Source organism: Cryptomeria japonica, chromosome 9 (assembly GCF_030272615.1).
Source record: "Cryptomeria japonica chromosome 9, Sugi_1.0, whole genome shotgun sequence".
In the NCBI taxonomy this organism is placed as follows: domain Eukaryota; kingdom Viridiplantae; phylum Streptophyta; class Pinopsida; order Cupressales; family Cupressaceae; genus Cryptomeria; species Cryptomeria japonica.
The window spans coordinates 119,624,071-119,646,266 of NC_081413.1; the positions used below are offsets into that span (position 1 = coordinate 119,624,071).

At 35.2% G+C, this 22,196-nt stretch overlaps 1 protein-coding gene across 2 annotated transcripts in view; it reads left to right on the forward strand.

The window, feature by feature from the left end:
* The first annotated feature begins 3,800 nt into the window (after positions 1-3,800).
* Positions 3,801-22,196, forward strand: part of LOC131062769 (BAHD acyltransferase DCR) — a 36,515-nt gene continuing 18,119 nt past the window's right edge. The window contains exons 1-2 of one of the 2 annotated variants that reach the window (XM_057996499.2): positions 3,801-4,728; positions 5,676-5,884. In XM_057996499.2, the coding sequence (XP_057852482.2) occupies positions 4,297-4,728; positions 5,676-5,884 (641 nt within the window). In that variant the 5' untranslated portion in view covers positions 3,801-4,296. Of the gene's footprint in view, positions 4,729-5,675; positions 6,712-22,196 lie in introns of those variants that run through there. The other variant, XM_057996497.2, reaches the window with a different exon arrangement.

Here is a 22,196-nt window from a genome sequence, read left to right on the forward strand (position 1 = left end):
AATCCATCCTGCATTGGGTGGGAAGAGACACCCCTTGTCTGGTTCAGTAAGTATAACTATCAATTGGGGGGAGGGGGGGTCAACTAAGCAGGTTAGGTATATGGGTATACCATTTGTAGTTAACCCTTGTTTAAAGGATATGTGGGTTTGGATAAAAGAGAATATTGAGAACAAGTTGGTTGGATGGAATAAGCATTACTTGTCCATGGCTGGAAGGATACAAGTGTACCAGAAAATTCTTTCCTCCTATAGTCTCTATTATGCTTATGTGTGGATGTTAAGCAATTATCAGATTAATGATATCCAAAAAACCATTAGAAACTTCCTTTGGTATGATGATAGAGGTAACAAGAAATTGCACTCTGTCAACTGGAACTGGTGTTGCTTAAGCAAGTAGTTGGGTGGTTTGGGATTGAAGGATCTTAGGGTGCAGGGAATTGCATTGGTTGTCAAATGAATCCTTCACATCATGGAAGGTAATGAACCTTGGAAAGTGCTCATGAGGAATAATGTTAGGCTTTTTGTTCCTAAGCAGGCCAAGACATGGAAGTTGCTCCCCCTTAGTGACCTTTTAACTAGTAATTTCCCAGTTTCCTTGACCTACTCTAATGTATTTAAAGTGATATGGAAGACTTGGCAATGTATTAGAAGCCTTGTTTCCCACAATAGAATTCTTAGTAATGACAACTCCTTATGTAGGGAAAGATCTATCTAGAAGAATTTAGTCCACAAGGGTAGAATGCTTGCCCTATTTCAAGGATGTTCTACTAAGAGTTGGAATGCTAAGGGTATATGTTGTTTAAATGATATTATTATTTATGGTCAACTAATGTCTTGGAATCCTCTCGGCCTTAAATATTAGTTGCCTCATTGTCATTGAAGGACCTACTTTGTGTTGCGAGAAGCCTATAGTAGCCTCCATTTGTCCAAGCAGTGTTTAGTAGTAGATGGCAGGCTCTCATCCTTCACATGGATGGATGGTACCTTGCAGATGAACACCAAGGCTAAAGTTGTTTATAACGCTCTTTTTTTGGAATCTAAATTGCAACAATAGTGATTTGCAAAAAGTTTTACCAGGTTGTGGGGCAGTGTTAACATGCCCAAGAAAGAATATTTTAAATGGTTATTTATTTTGCAAAGGTTGCTCATCAAGAATGTGCATCAGTCTAATGATATTTGCATTATTTGTTGAGTATTCGAATCTATTAAGCATATGTTGTTTGAATGTATTGTGGCTAAGAAAATATGAAATCTCTTTGGTATTAAATTTTCTAATTTTTTTTCTTATTATGTTGTCATGTTTGGATTTATTACTGGTATCAAGGATGATAATTTTTTTTGGTCTATTCTAACATTTGAAATACTTTCCAGGCTATTTGGGCTCTTAGTAATGAAGATAAATTTTAAGGAAAGGGTAGACTGCTTACTAAGTCTTTACGAAGACTTGTTGTTTACAATAATGGATTGTAGGTCACAATCGTGATGAGGCTTTCAGTGAAGAAGTTTGAGCAGTTCATCAAAGATGACACAACCAAGCTCTCCCTTTCTAAGCTCTCCCATGGCTACACCTGGTTCAAGTTCAAGGTGAAAAGATCTCCATTTGTCAATGCTTTGGAAGCATTTATGCGTGAAATTAATGAAGGTAAGTGGGTGTAAAGAGAATACTAGGCCCAAAAGCTAGTTGCAACACGTGTAGTTGATTGGAACAAGAATATCACCTGGATGGAAGGCCCCTTGGGTTGGACTGCCTGGGTTGACAACTAAATTGGATGGTGTCATTTGAGTCATGTGTTGATTCTTTTTGTATGGTTATGTACTCCATGTTTAATCAAATGTATATGGTCAAGGGTAGTTAGAGTCAATGTATAGGCCCATTTTCAGTGTAGGGCTATATAAGTCTTCTAGGAAAGTGCTTATTGTTTCTTGGCTTCTTAAGTGATATAGTAATATATGTTAACTGATACCGTGACTATAGTCTTTTGATGTACAAAGTCTTCTATCTTTATTTAATATTGAAAAATGGTTATAGAAGAAATAGTTTATAAATAACTATTGAGGAGTAACTTATGGGATATACAATAACACATCAACGTATCCTTATTAATATTTCACATTTTGACTTAAGAAATTGGCTTGATTTGCAATGATATGTAAACTAGTAACAATTATCTGCTCATGTTTATTTGTATTTTCACCAACAAAGACGATTCTCACACCCAAACGGTGGCTTGATTTGTGTTTAAACAATTCCAATGGTTGTGATCTCATTTAGACATGAAAATTTAAGATGTTATTGTTGACACAGATGGCTGACCTCCATAATGTGACTGTTGGAAGCCTCTCAACTTAATAATTAACTCATAAGCTTTTCTAGGTATATAAATTTTCAAGCCCAATTTTTTTAAAGAAATGTTAACCTCACGTTCCCATGCGGTTGCCTAAGGCAGTGTTTCCATGGAAAATTATTAAAATTGTTAGGAAAGGATAATATAGAATCTTTTCCTATTTTTGCAGTTATTGTTTAAGAAATGAAAATAGGCAAATAAAAAACAACTAAAAAATGTCAAGTGTCTTCATAAATTTCCTTCCTTCCTTTATTTGCCACCAAAATTTCCTTCTTTTATTTACCAACAAATTTTCTCTCCAAATTTTATGTGAAAAAATTACATTAAAAAAAAAAAGACTTCTTAAAATTAAGCAAAATTAACAGCTGCATGGGACCACTAGCTCCACAAATTTATTTGCCACCAAATTTTCCCTATTTCATTTACCACCAAATTTTCTTTCCAAATTTTATATGAAAAGTTTACATTTAAAAAAAATTAAAACAAATTCTTAAAATTAAATTAAGCAAAATTAAAGCTAAAAACCTGTTAAATTAAGAATAACCGTTACCCACAAATTTCTCCTAAAAATTAAGAGTTATATGAGATCTTACTTTAAGTATCTCATTTTAGAAAAAGTGATCTCAGAACACGAAAAAAGAAACCCTATAAAAGGAATGGCATCTCCCATATCAACATACCTAAAGTTGCACAAAATTTGTTAGTACTTGCTCCACGTGCAAGGCTTAATATTTTGTTTTTAATTTTAATTTTCACTGTTCAAGAAGCTTTTTAACTTTTAGTATATATATATATATATATATATATATATATATTTGATTTAGATAGAAAAGAGTAGTGAAATACAACAAAATAAATTATACTATTAATATTGATATTTAAAAAAATATTTTATCATATAATTTAAATATTACAAGCTATATTTATAACTAAATTAATTTACACAATTTTAATAATAATTAATAAATTATAATTATATTAAATATTCATTTTATAATATTGTATAAAATTTTATCTTCTATAAATATAAATAAAAGAAAAATTATAATTAAAAACTAAAAGTTAAAAAGCTTCTTGAACGTGAAAATTAAAATTAAAAACAAAAAATTAAACCTTGCACTACTGACAAATTTCTGACAAATGGTAGGAATGGAGAGCCTTCAATCGTCTGTACATCAGAGCACTGTGGGATATGTGAGGTCCCTGCCAACTAGGGACTGCAAAATTGGAAGAAGTGCAATAATTTTTCATTCTTCTTTTCCTTCAACCATGTGATCTGTTAAGCTTTTGGAGGCACTGGCTATTGGGCCCTTTAAACAGCACCCCATAGCCTCCATATTCAAAATATATAAAAAATAAAAAAATATAATATAAATAAAAAATATTAACAATTTTTTATGCTGCAGACCGTATATGGAGGCATACCTGCACATATATGGAGGCATAGGGTGGAGGCATAGGGCCGTAGGGAGGCTATGGGGTGCTGTTTAAAGGGCCCCATAGCCAGCACATTTTTTTTTTTTTTTGCTGCAGACCGTATATGGAGGCATAGGGCCGTAGGGAGGGTATGGGGTGCTGTTTAAAGGGCCCCATAGCCAGAGCCTCTCTTGAAGATCTAAATTTGTGATCTTTCTTTGGAATACTAAAGCAATGATGCAGAGGGCTCTGGTCAGGGTTAGGGTAAAGGTTAAGTTGAAGGTTAGGTTATACGATCTCTGTTCACGGCAATAATGCAGGGGGCTCTGGTCAGGGTTAGGGTAAAGGTTAGGTTGAAGGTTAGGTTATACGATCTCTGTTCACGGCAATAATGCAGGGGGCTCTGGTCAGGGTTAGGGTAAAGGTTAAGTTGAAGGTTAGGTTATACGATCTCTGCTCACGGCATTAAATGCAGGGCACTCCATGGAACTCGAGGCTTTCTCTATAAATTGCCCTCAAATTCCTGTATTTTCTCATGGATTCAGCCATGGCCAGGGTAGAGGTGGATGGAAAATGTAGCATTTTCCCTGCCCGCCCTTCTCTACCGCAGCAATGCAAACTCACCTATTCAGATCTGCGGCTGTTGTACGTCCATTATACACAGAAATGCGTCCTCTTCTCCAACCCTAGAGGCTGCATAATCCAGGATTTTGAGTCCATGGTGGAGCGCCTGAAGAAAAGCCTGTCGGAAACCCTAGTTCACTTCTATCCGCTGGCAGGAAGACTGGAAACATGTGAGGGCGAGGTGTATATTGACTGTAATGACAGTGGAGCAGAGTTTATAGAAGCATCTGCGCCAGATCTTTGCCTCGCACAAATCATGGCGGAAAACATCCCTCATCAGCTCTTTCCTTTCAATGGTGCTTTCAGCATAGACGGCCACTTTCTGCCGTTATTAGCAGTTCAGGTTATTTAGCCCCTGTAATCTCACTTGTTAGATAGTTTTAAGGAATGAAATGTAGAACTTGTGAAGAAAAATGTGTGTTTTCTATCTGTTTTTTTTATTATTAAGGAATGAAATGTAAAACCAAAAAATATTGAAAGAAATGAACAGCTTCTCAAGAAAAAATTGTGTTTGTTCGGTGTTTTTTAAGTGAAATTTTGGAGGAAACTCTTTTGTCAAGTACGCTGGAGTTAGATGCAATGAGTGTGTTAAGTGGTCTCATGAGAGATGGTTCCTATGAATGAACTCATTATTCATGAAACATGGAAAATAGCTCATATTTATCATGGAAAATATCTTGTACTTATCAGTATTTAACTGTTTTTTTAATTTTAATATTGTATTTACCTATTTTATGAGGAAATGAACAATTGAAGTTATGAACAGATGAAGTTTTTGGTGTTTTGCCCTTCCTTCTTTTCTGTTATTGTTCTGTTTTTTTGTTTCTTTCTATAATGTTGCTTTGTTCTATTGACTTGCTCAACTTCGTAATTGTATATGATTCTTCTTATTTCAATAAAAAAATGTTTTTAGAATTGTTTTAATTTGGTGATCCTTCTTACTTCCATATTTTTTTTAGAATTGTTTTAATATGATGATAATCGAATTGTCTTAAAATGAGGATAATCTAAAGTGCGATATAATATAACCAATTTTTTTTGATGAAATTTAATTCATTTTTATTTATTATTTATTATTTATTAGTCACGTCATTATGTAATATATAAAAGACACATTTCTTGAATATAGGTGAAGTCTTTATTCAAGTTAGTTAGTACTATATATTTTTTTAACATACATGATATATTATTTAAGTTGAATTAAATTAAATGGTAGTATTTCTTATTTTTTGAGAGTTTATATAATGATTTTATTTTTAATAATTCTAATATATTGATTTTTTTACTTAGGTGACAAAGTTGATAGATGGGATTGTATTGGCATTCACAATCAACCATGCACTTGCTGATGGGTCGTCAAACTGGCATTTTATTAATTCTTGGTCTCAACTATGTCGAGAACCTTCGAGCATTCCTCTCCTTCCACTGCACACACGTTGTTTCTCTACAGCTTCTTCGACCAAGGTCAACATACAACACAACAATATGAGAAAACAAAGGTTTGACAATTTTACCCCACGACCATTAAGTGAAAAAAGATTTCATTTCAATGAGAAAACCATATCTCAACTAAAGGAAGAAGCCAATGAGGCATTTAAAGAGAAATCTATCTACATCTCCTCCTTTCAAGCATTGTGTGCACATGTATGGCAAGGAATCACACGAGCTAGAGGACTTTCCCCTAATGAAGAAACTAGTTTATGTTTTTCAATAAATTGTCGATCTAAAATGGTCCCTCCATTGCCTTACTCATACTTTGGCAATGCTCTTCAAGGAGTTAGGGCAACCATGACAACAAGAGAGCTTTTGGGTGGTAGTAGAAGTTCAATAGCCCTATCGTTGCATCGCACCATAGCATCACACCAAGATGCTCAAATTAAAGCTGAATTAGACAAGCCTCCAAGATTGATTGATCTCAATGATTTTATTGGCAATAATTCCATTTTGATGGGAAGTTCTCATAGATTTCCTATATATGACAATGATTTTGGATGGGGAAGTCCAATAAGTGTTAGTAGTGGATGGGCAAACAAATTTGATGGAAAATTAACTGTGTATCCTGGACGTGACAAATTGGGAAGTATAGATATAGAGGTTTGTCTTCTTCCTCAAACCATGAATGCTTTGGAATCTGATACTCATTTTATTTGCCCTTTTAATGTTTGAGAACAAAGCTACTTTTATAGGGTCACTTACATATTAGTAAAATTTGTTAGGATTTTCTTTCAAAATTGTGAAGGGGCATGCATCTCTTTGAGACACCCCCTCTCTTCCATGTCCTTAATAGCCAACTTTTTTAATAGATAATTATCTCTTCCATATACAACTAATCCCGATGGTTGAATATCCAAACATCTCAACTTCATAAGTGGTGTAGATTTGCTTGAGAAAGGGTTAAAAAGAGACACCATGTGTGCTCATCTTCCTCAATCACTAAAATTATTTGCTTATCACATAGATATGAAAAACTTTTCTTATAAACAAGTGGTATCAAAAAATTGTTTCTTGATGACTTTATGTGAGCTCTCTAAAAATTCACTAACAAAAAGACAGATTCATTATATGCCAAAAATAAAAGTTCGTGTATAGTTCATCAATCCTAGAAAAAAAATCAAGTCATGACACTCTATACTAGTAGTTGCAGGGAGAGTACTTGCAACAGGACATTGATAGGTAAAAATTAGTTAGTTGTGATTTGAATAAAGTCAAGTGAACTTAACATAAAGTATGTAAAGAGTAGGTCTGTAAAATCATCATACAAAATTGTGAAAGGATATATTTTTGGAGAAAAAAAGAAGTGAAAACTTTATTATATGAAAATGTCATACTGTACATAACTCAACCAATGTTTTTAGTTGGTCCCAAAATTTGAATTTAACCACCCACCAACCCCCATGTTGCGGATGGCAACATGATGTACAGTACCATAGAGCAATATAAAGGTGCTATTACAATGGTAGCTTGTATGACAATATTTTTTGCTATACAAAATTATAAAAGCAGACAATTTTAGATTGTATAAAACCCAACCAATTTGATGTGTTGGTCCCAGAAAATCAAAATTATCCACCCTCCAACCCCCATGCTGGTATTGCTATTTATTTGTGAAGTACATAATCCAAGTTATCTAATATGTTGGTCTCAAAGCTGAATGAAAGCATTGAGGAGTTGCTGCTCTAAGAAAGGAATTTTGATGTAGAAGTGGAGAAAGCCTTGTAATCTCAATGTTGTATTGTATTGTATTGTATTGTATTGTGTTGATCATGCATTTTGTTGTTGGACAATGTTGTAGACTGTATCAAAGTCATCGTTGTGTACCTGTCAACATTAAAATTGTATTAGAACATTGTAAGTGCATTAAATAATTGAAAGTGGAAAAAGTTGGAGATGGAAAAGAATAGGAAAGGAAGGCACTCAGAGTTGTTGAAAGTGAGGTGGACGACATATTTGATGAAACTTTGTTGTGGTTGTTAAATTTGCAAAGAAGATGAGAACTGCAAGCAAAAGTTAGCATTACTAAAGTGGAAGGTCAAAAAGATTGAGATAACCTTGTATCTTGTGTGGTTTAAAACGATCTTTTTTTTATGGCCTGCAAGGATGAGAACAAGAGAGAAGTATTAGCAAGACATGAGATACTGAAATTGTAGGAGGTAAACAATAGAAAGAGGGTAACAACAAGCAAGGAGAATAGTGTGAAGTGTGAGTGGAGGTGTTGTGCAAACCTATATTGTTTGAATGTGAATGGCAATGAGAAAGACAAGTATATAAAATTGTAGAAGCAATGGAGAGCGAATGATAAGCGTAGCTGGAAAACTTTCTTGTTGCAATGGAACATTTTACATTTGTTGATGACCTTGCAAGATGCAAGTATTATGACGTGTAGAAATGCATAAAATAAGATATACGATATGCAAAAGGGTATAGACATTGCGCTTGCAGTACTTGTGTTGGACGTTTTTGCAAGTGTTTTGTCTTTGTGATCTCAGAAAGCTTTTACTTGCAATTTGGAGTACCTCTCGTAAGTGAAGGCTGGGTGATTTCGGAGATCTTCAATTGATTTTACTTGAGATAGTGTTGTGAACATGAGACCCTGTTTTTCTGTTTTTCCAATGTCAATTGTTGCAAAGTCTAATCTGAGTCCTTGCGATTTGTGGATAGTAATACCCCAAGCTATCGTTAGTGGAATCTATGTGTGGTTTCCTCTAGTAATTGGTGGAATGGGAACATATTTTGGATTGGCAGCATCCCATGGTGGTCCAGTGTAACAACATATTTTGGTGAATCTGGTGGTTTAGAACTTGCATCGTATACAATCATTTTGATTTGTCTCAAATAACCATTAACAATACCAACTTCAATCTATAAATTTGTAATGAGCATGAATTGCTGGTCTATAGAAAAAAGAATTTCAAACGGGAGCTGCTCATCTTGGTCACTTTGTTTGTCTCTATGTTGCTATGATTGCTGGTGCACGTGCAATGGGTAAGTGCAATTGCTTTAACATTTTAATATTGTGCGAGTTTGAAGTTGCATTGGTGTTATTTTTTGTCAAAATGTTTGTTTTGGTCGAGAGTCAGGGCATGTGTTGAGCGCATCTGCAAAGTTTCCCAGTCTAATTGCACTGGTGTTGCGTTGCATACATTTAGCAAAATTTTGCAAAATTGCATTTGTGATAGGGAGAGACCTTGTTGGCGGAAAGAAACATCTAAGGTGATGACATCAGTGAATGAGGGCCATAAAGTGAGCGTTGTTGAGTGGGATGCATACAATGGTTTGTCCATAACTGGGGGCAATTGGCCGAAGTTGCCAACTAGCACAACTGAGAGGCCTGCAAATGGTTCATGTTGTCTGGTGGGAAATGTCTGTCGCAATTTGTTGTCAACTTTGATGAGTGATTGTGGGTCAAGGAAACTCATTTCATCAATCAAAATGTACCGTAAATGCTTGTATTTCTCTTGAAACATTAATAAGGAATGCCCTGTTAAAGGACAATATTCTTGAATAGGTATGCAGAGGGTAGCATGGATTGTTGCTGCTTGAATGTTATATGCTGACACACCTATTGGTGCAAACACAAGCAATGGGTATACTTTTGGATTTAAACTAATATTTAGCTTATTTCGTATGCGGTCAATAAGAAATGATTTCCCAATACCTGTTGTGCCTTGGATGATCAACCGTAATGGTGAGGCATTCAAATTTTGTGTAGCGTGAGAGGTTATAATATCAAGTGCAAGTTGTTGATTTGTTGCAAGTTCAAAAGTATTGGGGTGACTCGAGTGAATGCTACCAAGGGTTGCGACTGATTGACTTTTTTCGCTTGAAATGAATTGAGGATCTATGCTATGAAGGAATTCATTAGACAGGGATGCACTCCAATTAACGTGGAGGTCATAATCATGCCTGCCAAGCATTTGAAGGGTAGTCACATCAAAGTTGTTTGAAGCACCCATTTGTGAGAGGAACTCCCACTTGTAAAGTTTTTGATCAGTAGATTGTGGAATATCTTCCAAGTGTGGGTCTTCATCATTTTTAGGAGTGGAATGTTCTTGGATACCATTAACTTGCCATCAAACGTAATGAGTGGTATGAAGTTGTTTCCAATTAAGTATAACTTCATCAGCTGATGTTCCTATGTGTAGAGGAATGTTGCGGAAAGGCTTGTACAAAAGCAATTCACTCCAACAAAAAGATACAAATGTATTGTCATCTTCTACAGGCAAATATTTGAATTGGGGGAAGACATTTACAATGGCTTTTAGTTTTCTTTTTTGCCATTTACTTTTTTTGTGATGTTAGTTGTATGTATATTGCTGGGCTGAATGAAGCAAAGTAATGTTAGATAACTCAGTCGATCTTTTCATGTAGGTGGAAATGAAAGAAATGGAAGACTAAGAAGATTCATCATAGTTTGTTATACATTGGAATATTTTTTTGCCAACATTGAGGGTGACAAATTGACGTGTGCAGGAGACCAAGGGGAGTTTGAGCAGCATATGGCAAGTTTCCTAAGCACTAATGTCCCTATCAACAATAATGCCCATCATAAATCTCTGATAGGTTAAGAGAATTGTATCTTTTGTATTTGTTGATGCAACAATTCGTTTGAGCATGTCAGTATAACTCTCTGATTTGCGTTCAGTTTTCGGTGCCTATTTAGAAATATATTGGAGCACTGCTTTTTTTAGCAGACGGGTTGGCAATCAACATTTGCCCTCCATATGGCTAGCATGGCTGGGTTGTGAACATTGAGACGACTGACATTCCTTGCTGGTTGATAGCATGGGCTATTATTATGGTCTATTGTCAATGTTGAATTTTGTTGTTCAGCCCAAGGTGCTTTGTAATGACATTGAGAGTTGTGTTCTTCTTTTTCAAGCAAGTAAACTTTGAAGACTTTGTATGATGCTGAACAACATTCACTAATTCAACATAGTCTGTGGAAGGATAAGATCTTAAAATGATATTTGTGTTTGATAGGCATGGATCTGAAACAACATGTGTATATTGTTAGGGTTCCCACAGATACTGAGAGGGGGGGGTGAATCAGTATCTGACCGGTTATGAAATTTTCTTAAAACTGAATATGCAGAATATAAAGTAACAGTATACTGGTATGCAAGAATTAATGCAAATAACAGAATCAAAAGCATCCACATGAAAAGAACACCATAACACAAGATGTTTAACGAGGAAACCCGGTGTGGGAAAAACCTCGGTGGGATTTGTGACCCACAATATTCACTTACTAGCCAATAAGAGAATATTACTTACAATAGGGGCCTGCACATGCAGGAAGGCCAACTACCTAGAGCTCACTGCTCAATAAGAAGTCACACTGACTTACAATGAGGATTTACATAAATCCAATATTTTGTACTGCTTTACAATAGCATCTTCAATGCCAGATTCAGTACCGGTTCTTGCTTTGTTCTTTACATATACCCTTAACCTACAATTCGCACATTAGGTCTGTCTTGTAATTTATTTATTGCCTTTTTTTTAATCCATATCCTACAAATACCTACAATGATCTCTTTTATATACAAGAGTCATTTTACAATTTGCCAAGTCGGCTTACAATGATAAACAAAATATTACATATCAAAAATCCTGTCGGCCTTTGTGCCAGTATACATATTTCCTTCTGTGCCGGTGCTGGTGTGGATTGATTTTGTTGATGCCGGAGCACTGTTTTGTTTGAGCAATGCTTTGCCGGTATAATGTCTTGCCGGTGCCATAGGATTGCAAGGTTTCCTGTGTAATGCTTTGCCGATATAATGTCTTGTCGGTGCCATAGGATTGCAAGGTTGCCTGTGTAATGCTTTGCCGATATAATGTCTTGCCGGTGCCATAGGATTGCAAGGTTGCCATCAATGACAAAACCTTCAATCACACACAATGTCTCATTGGAGTGTCCATATGCCAACAATCTCCCCCTTTGGCATTGATGGCAACACTCATGAGAAATTTCAAAAAGATATCCAAAAATGTGTATACCAAAAAAAATGTTACCAAAAATGTGAGAGCTCCCCCTGAGCATGTGATCCCCGTGTTTTGAATTTTCTCATCTACTACTCCCCCTTTGGCATCAATGACAAAGGTTAGTAGATTTGTAGTTGTACCAATTCATAACCTCAACCTTGTAGTTGGGTAGTTATTATCTGAAGAATATCTCCCAAAATTAAGTTTATACCATCCATAAACTTCTTGCTCTCCTTTATTGCTATCTCAGTTCTGTAAACTATACCGGTGAGATGTTGCAAGTGCTCTGCCGGTGTTTTGCTACCCTGTGTTAGTGCCTTTGAGATTTCCTTATGTAGAGATGCTAAATAGTCCAATCTTGGACTTAGTTTAGATCTCAAAAATTTTGCCTTGTTTATTATTTTCTCTTTTTCTCTTTCTAATTTGAGCAATTCCTCCTCAAAATTTGTTATCTTTTCCTCAAAAACTGATAATATATCGGGTGAGTTAACAAAATTATCAGCAAGTTTGTTGATCTCTTCCTGTACCTTGCTCATCTTTTTGTCTACATCCGTGGTCAAAAAGTTTATCTTACAGGTGTCTTTGTATAGAGTTTTGTACTCTTTCAATAAATTGCACAGTTCCGGTAGAAGTGTGTCAAATTCCCTGTTACACTTCTTTATTCCTTCCTCAAAGAATTTCTGTTTCTCTTTTTCTACACTTTCCTTTACAGTTTCTACCTTTGTTTGCTCAAAATTTTCAGAAATATATTTACAAAGTGTATCCAACTGACTTAAAGAATCTTTGTTGGCTATATTACAATCGGGAGCTATTGATTTCAAAACTGGAATTGAATCATCTATTGCTTTATAGACTTGTGAGCTATAATCAGTTATTTTCTTGATAGATTCGAGCAATACCTCTGTTACATTTGATGGTGACCTAGTAAACTGAGTGCCGGTGGAAGTGACCATGCTGGTATTGACCTCTGGTAGGTCTGTTTGTGTCTCCATCTCTTTAAGCACAATTTTTCCTGCATCATTTCTTACTGGTGGCGTCTATTCTGGAGCCTTTAGCTCTGTTGGTTGCTCTGTTTGTGTTCCAGATTCCATCTTTTTCTCTGAATCTGCTGCCGGTTGCTCTTTGTTTCCTATTGCCGGTTGCTCTTTGTTATTAGATTTATCTATGGTACCCTTATCTACCACTATGTTGATTTTTTGAGTATCAACATTCACAGTATATAGGACTTCAGGATTAGGATTATTATCCTCTGTGTCCATGCTCTCAGTTGCTGGTTGATCTTCTGCAGTTGTTGTTTTTACCGGTGGAGTATTTAAAGGAGGTGGGGGTAAGTTGTCTCTAATCTTGATACTTGGCGGTCCACCAACTTTACCTTTCCCTTTGTCCTTTTGATATACCAGAATGGGCTTGGGATTCATATATTCTTCTTGTTTTTCTTTTTCAACCAAGAATCTATCCCAACCATCTTCTGTTTCAGTTGAAACTTCAGCAACTCTACCTGTCATTAGTGATATTTGCCGGTGTGCAGTGGAAAAGACTGTCCGGTTGGCCTGAGCTATCAAATCATCAATTTCCTTAGGTGAGTTGACCGGGTATACTGCAAGTAATTTTTCTATTTTAATTTTCTTATCTAACTCAATCATTCCTTGCCTTCTGGCCTCAAGTCTTTTATATAATTCATTAGGAATTTCATTTAGGACTTGCATCAAAAACTTTTTATACATGTCCATGTGTAATATAACACTTTCCTCAACTTGTCCTTTCTCATCTTCTGATAGGGTGTCATAGATTTTCCCTATGTTTTTCAGTTTACCTTCCTCTGTGATCTCATTCAGTAATATGTCAAAAGGGGCCAAGTCAGTGTTTGTCTTCTTCTTCTTTTTGGGGGTCAGCTTTTTCTTAGGTGTGGCTTTCTTGACTGGAGACCTTACAGCTTGTTGCTTCTGTCTTGTCCTTCTAGGTGAAGGAGTGGATACCGGTGAGGGGTTTCTTTTCCTAAAAACTCTTTTGAAAGTTGCTGGCATATCTCCTTCTGAGGAGGTATCTACCAGTGATAGATGAGTTTCAGGCTGTTGGGCTGCCAACTCTTCTTCTGTTATGCTGGTTTTCTTTAATACATCATCTTTTAAGGCTTTTGCTTGCCTGCTTCCTTTCCTCATAGATGCCTCAACTTTCTTTACTCTCTTTTTAGATTGAATTTGGCTTTCGATGGTCTCAGCACTACCAAATACTTCTTCCTTTGGTTCATTGGGGGCTTCCAGAAGTGCTTTGGCATAAGTTTCCACTATGTGGTCATCTGTTTCATACCCCATTTCTGTAACCCAAATTGTTCTTGGGATGACTGCTTCCATCCAGATCTCAGCCTTTTTTATTACAAAGCATATATCATCCTTGTAATTGGTGACAATTTCCTGTGATAGTCTGATCCTCTTATTCATTTTGACCTTTAGTGCTTGAAAATACTCATTGATACTCTCTTCTTTGTTTTCACCTATGTTGTTGAATAAGTCAGACAATTGTTTTCCTACCGATATGTCAAATCCAAAATCCTTGTTGCCTATACCGGGAGCCTGTTTGGTTATATATAGCATTAAGCATACAAGTAAATTTCCAAATCTAAAGGTTCCTTTCTTATCCTTCTTGATTTTTGCCAAATTGTCAATTAACTCATCTTTTAACCATTCACAGATATCAATTTTCACATTGTTCTTAATCATGTCATAAGCACTCTTTATGCATAAATTGGAAACAGAGTTAAGCCTATTTGCATGAGTTGCTTTGTAACCTAGAATCATGCTAATGAATCTCACATTTGTGTCGGTCACATCATTAACCCTCAATGATCTTTTGTCGAATGTTGCACCAGTTAATTTCATTACTAGGTCATTGGAGACCTTCTTGGTTTTGTCGGGTCTGGTACCGGTGGAAGGTAACCCTGTTACTGCTTTCACAGCTACCTTTGTAATTTTATGCACTGAGTCAAGCCAAAAGAATGAGCCATGTACTCTGCTAAGAACTATCCTAACCACTTCCTTGGGAAATTCAGGAATGCAGAGGATTTCAATGAATCCTAGGGTTTCAACAATTTTATGTTCAGGTTTCACATTTCCGGCATTGTCACATATAACAGATTCATACATGTTTTTGATTTCTTCATCACCTAATTCTTCTATGTTGCAATGAATATACATTCTAGGGTCTTCTGCATAAACAACACCCTTTGGAATTTGGGAAAAAGCACCTGTGTTGTCATCTTTCTTAGCTACCTCGGGAACTAGCTGAAACACGGGCCTAGGTCGTTTTATAACCTCGATTACTGTAGGGTTTGCTATGAATTCAGGTGCAGAGGAGGATGCCATGATGATAAATACCTTTTTCTGCCTTTGGATGGATTGATTGCTGAAGTGCTTTGCTTCTTTGCTCGGAATGCTTTAGCTCGGAAATCTTCGCACTCTCTGAAAGTTTGAATTCACGGTGAAATGAAATGGAGCCAAAAACCTTATTTTATAAAGTCTTTTCTGCCACCTACCACATTAATTGTTTGCCGGCAATGTATTAACTCAACTTTATTTACCGATAATGAAGGATTTTCAACTTTTTTTCTCTAACCGAGGGAATAATAGCACGTGTCATTAAATTGCCAAACCCTCAAGATAATTTTCTTTAGTTTGATAAAGAACATCCTGCCGGTGGAGCATTGCTCTGTCCTGCCGGTGGAGCATCATATTGTCTTGCCGGTGAAGTATTTGTTGGTTCTACCAGTGGAGGAGTAAGCCCAATATTTAGATCACCTTTTCTAATCTATTGCTTTGAAAATTCTTGCTTAACCTCTTCAACCTTTTCTTTACCTTTCAAGCTAGTACTTTTGTTATCTATCGGTGTACCTTTACTTCTACAGAATTTAGCAATATGACCAATCTTGTTACATGCATAACAAGTTACATTATTTTTCTGAATAGCTTTCCCATAACCTATGCCGGTTTGTGTTCTGCATTTATTTGATAAATGACCAAATCTTCCACAAACATAACATTTTACATTCATTCTGCAATTTTCAGAGTTATGACCAATTTTGTTGCATTTGGTGCATTGACCAGTGGGATGATTGATATTATGATAATTCCTAGATTTACATTCATTTGCCCTATGACCATATTTATTACAGTTAAAGCATTTTCCATTGAATTTGTAAGTATTAGAGGGTCTTACCGGTTTGCTTTGATCCTGGGTATTTGCAGTACTGGAGCTTTCTCCAACTTCAAATCCAACTCCTGAAGTGTCACCTTTGGGTTTTTGATTCTTCAATAAGGTATCAAGTTCTTCTGAGCTTTTCTTGAATTTTTCTGTGTTGATTTGCAGTTTCCAATTCCCTTTCCAAGATCTCTTTTTGTCTCATTAGTTCATTTGAGTCATTTTGAGTATGCATCAGATCTGTCTTCAACATATCATTTTCATAGCTAAGTCTTGTGTTCTCATTTGCTGCATCACTTAGTCTTCTGGTTAATTCTTCTTCATTCTTCTTTCTGGTCCTCAATCTCTTTGCAGAATCTCATAGTCATATCCTGCATTTCATTTTTTGTTGTCATGATCTCTTGTTTCAATTTGCTTATCATATCATTTAGTGATTCCTTTTCATCATTTTCATTTTGCAATTTTTCACAAAGTTCTTTTCTCTTGTTTCTTGTAACAGTAAGATTTTCTTGAAGTGCTTGAATAATGTCCTGAGCTGCTTTTAAATCATCTTCTAATTTGATATTTTTCAAATTCTCTGCATCATAGTCAGTAAGAGCTCCTTCAAGTTGCTTCATCAGATTTTCCATCTTTACCGGTGTCAAGATCTTCCTCAAGCTGTTAAGCTTCTAAAAATAGAGGACCAGGCTCTGATACCAATTGTTAGGGTTCCCACAGATTCTGAGAAGGGGGGGGGTGAATCAGTATCTGACCGGTTATGAAATTTTCTTAAAATTGAATATGCAGAATATAAAGTAACAGTATACTGGTATGCAAGAATTAATGCAAATAACAGAATCAAAAGCATCCACATGAAAAGAACACCATAACACAAGATGTTTAACGAGGAAACCCGGTGTGGGAAAAACCTCGGTGGGATTTGTGACCCACAATATTCACTTACTGGCCAATAAGAGAATATTACTTACAATAGGGGCCTGCACATGTAGGAAGGCCAACTGCCTAGAGCTCACTGCTCAATAAGAAGTCACACTGACTTACAATGAGGATTTACATAAATCCAATATTCTGTACTGCTTTACAATAGCATCTTCAATGCCAGATTCAATACCGGTTCTTTCTTTGTTCTTTACATATACCCTTAACCTACAATTCGCACATTAGGTCTGCCTTGTAATTTATTTATTGCCTTTTTTTTATCCATATCCTACAAATGCCTACAATGATCTCTTTTATATACAAGAGTCATTTTACAATTTACCAAGTTGGCTTACAATGATAAACAAAATATTACATATCAAAAATCCTGTTGGCCTCTGTGCCGGTATACATATTTCCTTCTGTGCCGGTGTACATCTTCTGTGCCGATGCCGGTGTGGATTGATTTTGTTGATGCCGGAGCACTGTTTTGTTTGAGTAATGCTTTGCCGGTATAATGTCTTGCCGGTGCCATAGGATTGCAAGGTTGCCATCAATGACAAAACCTTCAATCACACACAATGTCTCATTGAAGTGTCCATATGCCAACATATATTGCCTTTTTGATCGCTCGACTTCACTGCGTGGATTCCATGTTGTGATGTATTGGTCAAAGAAGGTCTTAGCTGATTGAACGATTTCATGATCTATCCAATCAAGGTTGTCCATATTAGGTGCATTTGGCAACCATAGAAAGCCATGTACATGTGTGGACCCTCGGTGTTGTTATTCATACCTGTACCAATGGTCGGTTGCATGCAACACATTGACAATTAATTCATCACGAAATATCTGGTATCTTAGATGCAAGTATAAAGCGTTTATATGTGGGTTATTGACAAGATTCTCAATACATTGTTTTCTAGTGGGTTGTAAAATATTTGGAGGATTGTTTGGGAGCATTTTATGCAGGTCATGTCATTTTGTATCAGCTAAGCTTAACGTGAAGAAAAGCGTTGGTGGTCCCAACTGTTCTATCATTGTGGTGAGGTCCCTACGAGATTTGCTCCAAAATGCGTGTGTGTCGCATAAGGAAACAACATAGCGCATGATGTGGTTAGGCAATTCATTTGAAGGTGTGTTTTGCAAGTGCTCCCTTAGTGCTTGAACATTGCCTGAAAGAGAATCTTCCAAATTTGTCTTTATGAAAACAACAGTTGATTGTTGGGAGTGGTGCCTCATCATAAGATTGCAGATATAATATCTGAATCGCACATGTTGACCAAATCTTTGATCATGATATTTAATTAAGTGCAAAGCATATTCATGCAAATGTACATGTTTTGCTCTATCTTGAAGTGGCAAAGCCAATCCATTAGGAAACAATATTGGAAATGTCATTGGAAGTAAACTTTTTGTATTGTATTCATTGATAGGTGAGGAACTGATTTTTCGCCAAGGGATCACATTGTTCTCGATAGTATCCAGATGTAGTATTGTCCTAATTGCATCTAGTTCAGGCATTGAGGATGGAAGTCGTGGAATAAATGAGGAAATATTTTCCACTGCATCTTCGTTATGGTTAGTGGAGGTTGCATCGTCATTGTTCTGTATAGGTTGTTCTTGAGGTGTTTGAACTCTATGTAACAAATGTGAAACATAAGTACTTGTTTCAGGCAATAGCTCTAGTGCAACAATATCAATGAGTACATCTTTGTAATATTGGTCATGCTGAATTTTGTAATTCAATGCATCCATGACGTGATACCTATTAACGTAACAGTCATAACTTAGCCTCCCAAATTAGTTCTACGGACAATAAGGATTTCTAAATCCTGTATTTTTTCGTGGCAAGGAAATAGAAATTTCTAAAATGTCCTGTGGGAAGTTAATTGTGTGGCCTGTACATTTATATTGGCCTCCCCTTGCATGAGTAACTTGCAAAACATGAGCAACCCTTGCTATGAGCATTTCTTCTACTTGAGAAAGATGCTTTAAAATAAAAGGTTGTTCACCTGGGTCCATATTGTTTGATGAAGAGAAACGATGAATGCCTCTCTCAGTAGAAAACCTCATGCAAACAACAACATGCTCTGCACTTTTAATAATCATGCCCACATAGCTTTCTTTACAAACAAAACACTTTTGTGGGAGTCCCAACTTGTCAATCTTTTTTCGGAAGTTAGACAATGTGTGTTGAAACGCAAGAGTGTGGAAAATAAGTTCAGGAGTAGTGGGAGGTGTTTAGGGAATATTGTTTGGCTGAGGTTGATCGGTTTGCATTCCCAACAATGTTTGGAAAACAGTATCGGGCACTTGATGCGCGCGCCGTTTCATTTGTCGTTTGTTGGAGATATCCACTCTATTCTTTGCACAATAAATTCTATTTGTTTCCTTCCTCTTGGCTTTGACCACATCACCTTGTTGTGTGGAAGGTTGAAAGGATATCTAGTAGTTGCAAGAGAAGAAAAGTGTATTAGAAGTATAATAATTGAAGAGGGCGGGGATGCAAGCATGTATGACAGCAAGGATATAGTTATAGTGTTTTATATTAATGGAATTGCAAGAAAATCAAGGCACATAAATAGACATATAATATATATATCTATAGTTACATATTTCTATATAGATAAATATGTGTGTATATATACACACATGTATATACATATACATTCATACATACATACATACATACATACATACATATGTATGTAAATACGTATATAATTGTATTGCGACATATATGCATATATATAAATGTGTATATGTATATAAAAGTATATAAGCACACATATATGTATTTATGTGGACATATTTAGGTGTATACAAACGTATTTGCTTGCACCATAATTTTGTTTGAGTGAGTAGGTTTGTTGTTTAGTGGTGGTGGTGACATGTGTGATGTGCACACATCTTGAGGAAAATAGTGATTCGTAAGTGGAAGCCTTTTGTTTTGGTTTTCATTTCTTACATTGTTTTTTGTCTGCAAGTTTTCGTTTCATTAGGGTTCTATTTGGCATTTGCTGAGTGCACGCTTTGGCTATGAGACCATTTGTTGAAGGCATTAGAAGAGCTCTAGGTGTGGTTTTTTTACTGTGCACAAACATTATGTTTGTGTAATGGTAACCTAATTTGTATTATATATATATATACGTAGATATATATATATATATATATATATATATATATATATATATATATATATATATATATATACGTAGATATGCATATGAATGAAAATGTGTGTATAACTGTATAGACATATATGTACATATATAACTACATGTATATGTATATATAACTGTATAACTATGTATATATATTTATTTGGACATACATGTATATATATACATATCTATATATGTTAATTTATATATAGAAATGTACATGTCTATGTTTATATACAAATTTATATATACATATGTATATATATAAATAAATATGTATGTGTATATTAGTTTTCATGCGTAGATTATTTTTTTATGTTTTCTATGTTTATGAATATTCAATACTTATATATGGAGGAAATCACAAGGAAATCAAATTTATTCTGCAAGGCAAGTAACCAACATAGATGAGTATGTATTCGAAGACATTCAAGTTAGACAGAGGTTGGGGCCTTATATTATGCAATGCAATGAGGAGTGTTGCAACAAATGTTAACCACCTTGAATATTTGCAAGTATATTTACATGTGTATTTATCTATATGCAGAGATGCAGATTCTTAGTGTTCAATGTGTGAGCACAAACATATATATGTACATGGATGCATCTATATAAAAACATGCAAGCATAGATGCACATTCTTGTAATTCTTGTTGGAGACATTGAAAGAAAGAAGTTACTTGTTTAATAAAGAAATGGAAGCCTTTTTATATTAGAATATATAACTCTACATAAACAAATTAATTTAAACTGTAATATGAAGTGCAAAAGTAAATTTGAAAGTAAATTTCAAAAGTTGGAAACAAAGTCAAATGAAAAGAAAGTTTAAAGTGTAGTGTAAGCTTCAAATAAGGAAATCATTTGTAAAGAAATAAGATATAAAAGAAATAATAGACTTTGTTATATCTTGTTTTGCAATACATTTATATTTGGAACAATAGAATAAAGACATCATGCAAAGGATAATCGATAAACATTTGGCCAACATGTTATAAAAGCAATATATTTTTCTTCATCATTGTGTAGAGTGAAACACAATGGAAAACATATTGACATAGGAGGAAGCATATATATATATATATATATATATATATATATATATATATATATATATATATATATATATATATATATATATATATATATATATATATATATATATATATATATATATATATACACCACCATTTAGAGAAAGAAACCAGAAATATATGCGCATACATGGAGACATATAAACAAAAGTGTAAACTACGTAGGAATGAAAGGAATATTGACAAGCTTATACGAACATACAAAGGTACAACTAATTATAGAATTGTGTGTAGATATAAGCTTGTTTGGTTAAACACCTATTTTGTCTACACTACTATACTTGCATATGTGTATGTGCACATATGAAACCCTTCTTGTACAAAGGGAAGCCTTTAGGAAGGCATCAAAACCAAAAATATATGCACATATACACATGGAGGCATATAAAGAAACTTGTAGATATTCTAGGAATGAAAGGAATACCAAAAAGCGTATGCAAACATAGAATGCTATAGGTAACTATACATGTGTGTGTACATATAAGCTTGTGGGCTTGAAGACCTATTTTGTCTACACCCCTATGCCTACATATGTGTATGTGCACATATGAAATGTTTGTTGCGATAAGGCAAGCCTTATTAAAACATACATACACCAACATAATACCGGTACATACAAAATTGAATGAAGTAAAGCAACCAATAAGCCAATTACATAAATGGGAACCATAACACACATATTTATACGTGGAAAACCTCAAAGAGGAAAAACCATGGTGGGATTTGTGACCCACAATATCAATCCACTAGCCATATGAAGAGATATTACAAAATATGAGGGGCCTGCACTTGCAGGAAGGCTTACAGCCTAGAGCACACTGCTCAATCACAAAAGGAGTCTCACTGACTACATAAAATTCCAAACTACAATCTGAATAAGTGTGAACTGCTAAGATAGCATCTTCTATGCTAGTATACAGTTCCAGTTTAAGCTCTGTTTGTTCCGATCTGAAACCCTT